The 3,153-nt window shown below is 50.2% G+C and overlaps 1 protein-coding gene across 1 annotated transcript; it reads left to right on the forward strand.

Annotated features, from left to right (window-relative positions):
* Nucleotides 1–417: 417 nt before the first annotated feature.
* On the forward strand, nt 418–1,936 carry LOC119368634 (sexual differentiation process protein isp7-like). The gene is made up of 2 exons (XM_037633840.1): nt 418–911; nt 1,086–1,936. The coding sequence occupies exons 1-2, from the start codon at nt 529–531 to the stop codon at nt 1,675–1,677; spliced, it is 975 nt and encodes a 324-aa protein (XP_037489737.1). The 5' UTR covers nt 418–528; the 3' UTR covers nt 1,678–1,936.
* The last annotated feature ends 1,217 nt before the right edge of the window (nt 1,937–3,153 follow it).

Consider the following 3,153-nt stretch of genomic DNA (forward strand, 5'->3'; position numbering starts at 1 on the left):
GCCGGGCGGAGCGCGGCGGACGAGCGCGTGGCCAGGAGGAGGAGCGGAGCTGCAGTAGAGTGGATAAGGCGCGGGAGGAAAAGATGGGGACGATTTGCTCCGTAAGCCCGACAGTGCGGCACCTGGTGAGTGGTGACTGGATCACGATCCGACGGCCCGGAAGGGTGTGTGTGCTCGAGACAGCTAAATATTGCAGCTGCACTAATTAGCATTTACGTTGCAATATATGCATCTTCTATTGGTTGATCACCAAATATTCCTGCGACGGTCACATGCTTCCAAATTGTCACCAAACTCACACTTCAGCTCTTTGTTTTTCTCTCTGTGGCCGGATAGCGACAACGCTTTGAGCCCAGCTTAGTTTGTCTTCTGCGTACGGCCGGCCCCGGTTATTTTTATAGGACCTACATCGAAATTCCGGGTCGTGGCTGATGATTTCATTCATAAACAGCTCTTTATTCTAGCGACGATCGCGTCCTAATTTTCCACCACTCTTCACCGAGAAGCTAGAGAACAATCCAAGAAAACATGGCGGCCAGCAACGGCGGCGCGCTCCCTGTGGTGGATCTGGCGCCGTTCTTCGCCGGGGAAGGCGCTGAGGAAGTGGGCGCACGGGCCCGGGCCACCGAAGCCATGCGCGCGGCGTGCCAGGCCACCGGGTTCTTCCGCGCGGTGAACCACGGCGTGCCGCGGGAACTCATGGCGCGCGCGCTCGACCTGTCGGCGGCGTTCTTCGCGCTCCCGGACGAGGAGAAGGCCAAGGTCCGGCCCGCCGAGGGCGCCTCCGCCGCGCCGCTCCCGGTAGGGTACGCGCGGCAGTCGGCGCAGTCCGCCGACAAGAACGAGTACCTGCTCCTCTTCAACCCCAAGCTCGGGCTCAACCACTACCCCGCCGAACCAGCCGGACTCAGGTTAGTCCTCCATACTCTGTTTCAATGGTGAATTCTGATTGTACTAGTGCTTAGCAACTCTGCTTCAGTTCTAAATTGTGAGTGTGCCAGAGAGACAGGCAGAACTCCATTTTTTCCCCTTTGCATCGACTTTCCCCTGTCTTATAAACTGAAAGAAAAATAATTCATCTTCAGGGATGCGCTGGAGGAGTGCTACGCCAAGCTCACCGAGCTGGGGCTGCTCATCCAGGACATCCTGAGCGAGTGCATGGGCCTGCCGCCAGGCTTCCTCGCCGAGTACAACGCCGACCGCGGCTTGGACTTCCTCACCGCGCTTCGCTACTTCCCGGCGACATCCTCCGAGGAGATCAACGGCATCAGCGCGCACGAGGACGGCAACTGCGTCACCTTCGTCCTGCAGGACGGCGTCGGGGGCCTGGAGGTGCTCGGGCAAGACGGCCGCTGGGTCCCGGCAGAGCCCGTGGAGGGCAGCATCGTCGTCAACGTGGGCGACGTCCTGCAGGTGCTGAGCAACAAGAAGTTCAAGAGCGCCACGCATAGGGTGGTGAGGAGGCCCGGGGCGCACCGCCACTCGATCGCCTTCTTCCTCAACCTCCACGGCGACAAGTGGGTCGAGCCGCTGCCCGAGTTCGCGTGCCACGCCGGCGAGCCGCCGCGGTACAGAGGGTTCCAGTATAATGAGTATATGCAGCTGCGCATGAGGAACAAGACACACCCGCCGTCCAGGCCCGAGGATGTCGTCCAAATCACCCATTACGAGATCTAGCTCGCAAAATCTTGCTTCCAGTCCATGATCCATGGCGTACTCTACCTTTTTTCTCTGTAGTGTCTCAAATTTCAGTTCGTGCTCTGTTTGTCGTGTGAACGGAACGGTGAAGCGTAGTTCAGTCGAAGCATTGGATTGTTACAACCCAACCCAAAGAAGAAGATGGGTGGAATCACCTCCTCACCTAAGCAGAAGAATCTAGCGGCATGTGAGCGGTTTGTTTTCTAATCTAATTAGCAAAAGGACGTGCGCTGCTTTATTAAGTGCTTTATTAAGAATCTAGCTCACAACAGATCCGCACGAGTCTATCCATGTACAATCCACTTCTTCCGATAGTTTTTTTTCGCCATGCCAACCATCTCCGATTTTTCGGTAAAAAAATTTGGAGAAACTAGGAGTCAAACCCACTACCCCTTGATATGTCATAGTTGTTTGCAACCAACTTGTTTAGATTGAGCTATTGACTAGAAGGAGCTTAGATAGTATTTGTACTACTACGTGATCGCATTACCTAAAAACAAACCATTTTGCTTTCTTTCTTTTGTACTGTTTTATCGTTATCTTATTTAGATGGCTTGGCTGCACAAGGGTTTGAACCCGACGCTCTTATCAACTTTATTAGGTTCAGAAGTTACCAACCCCAAAGGTACAAAAGTTATCAGTCTTGTGGTACGTAACTTACCGCACTTCTTACACATGAGTTATCGGGAGATATTTGAACATTCTTTTTTGGTCAGAGTTACCACAGGGTGTTGTACATAAAATTATTATGTTTTGTGGTCCGTAAAAACCATGCTACTTACATAAAAGTTATCAAGGGATTTTTCAGTAACTCTTTCCCAGGTCAAAGTTACCATGATGTTTGTGCGTAAGTTATCATGTCAGCGGTACATAACTTATCATTCTATTTACACAAAAAAATTCGAAGGTATGTTTCAAGCACCCTTTGTGTCAAAATGTTACCACCATGTTTGAATCAAAATTATAAGAGTTGCGGTGCATAAAATATGATGCTATCTGCATATAAGTTAATTTAGGGGGGGGGGTCAACAAAAATCCCCCCGGAGTCAAAGTTACCATAGCGTTTGAACGTAAGTGATCAGACATGTTGCGTGAAAATTAACATGCCATTGGCACAAGAATTACAGAGGTTATGTTTCAACAACTCCTCCCCCTCCCCCACCGAGTCAAAGTTACGATGATATTTGTATATATGTTATCATGTATGTGTTGTGTAGATTACCATGCTATGTAAAAAGAAGACCGGGGTGTTGTTGGGCCAACTTGCTTAAAAATAGACCATGCTTGGGTTAGAGATACCATGGGTGTTGCTCATATATAATTTTTTTTCTTGGGTTAGAGTTACCATGGGTGTTGCTCATATATTATCATGTTTTGCGGTCCCTAAAATACCATGTTATTCACTCAAAAGTTATTTGTGTGTGTGTGTTGGGGGGGGGGGTACATTTTGAATAA

Source organism: Triticum dicoccoides, chromosome 2B (genome assembly GCF_002162155.2).
Source record: "Triticum dicoccoides isolate Atlit2015 ecotype Zavitan chromosome 2B, WEW_v2.0, whole genome shotgun sequence".
In the NCBI taxonomy this organism is placed as follows: Eukaryota; Viridiplantae; Streptophyta; class Magnoliopsida; order Poales; family Poaceae; genus Triticum; species Triticum dicoccoides.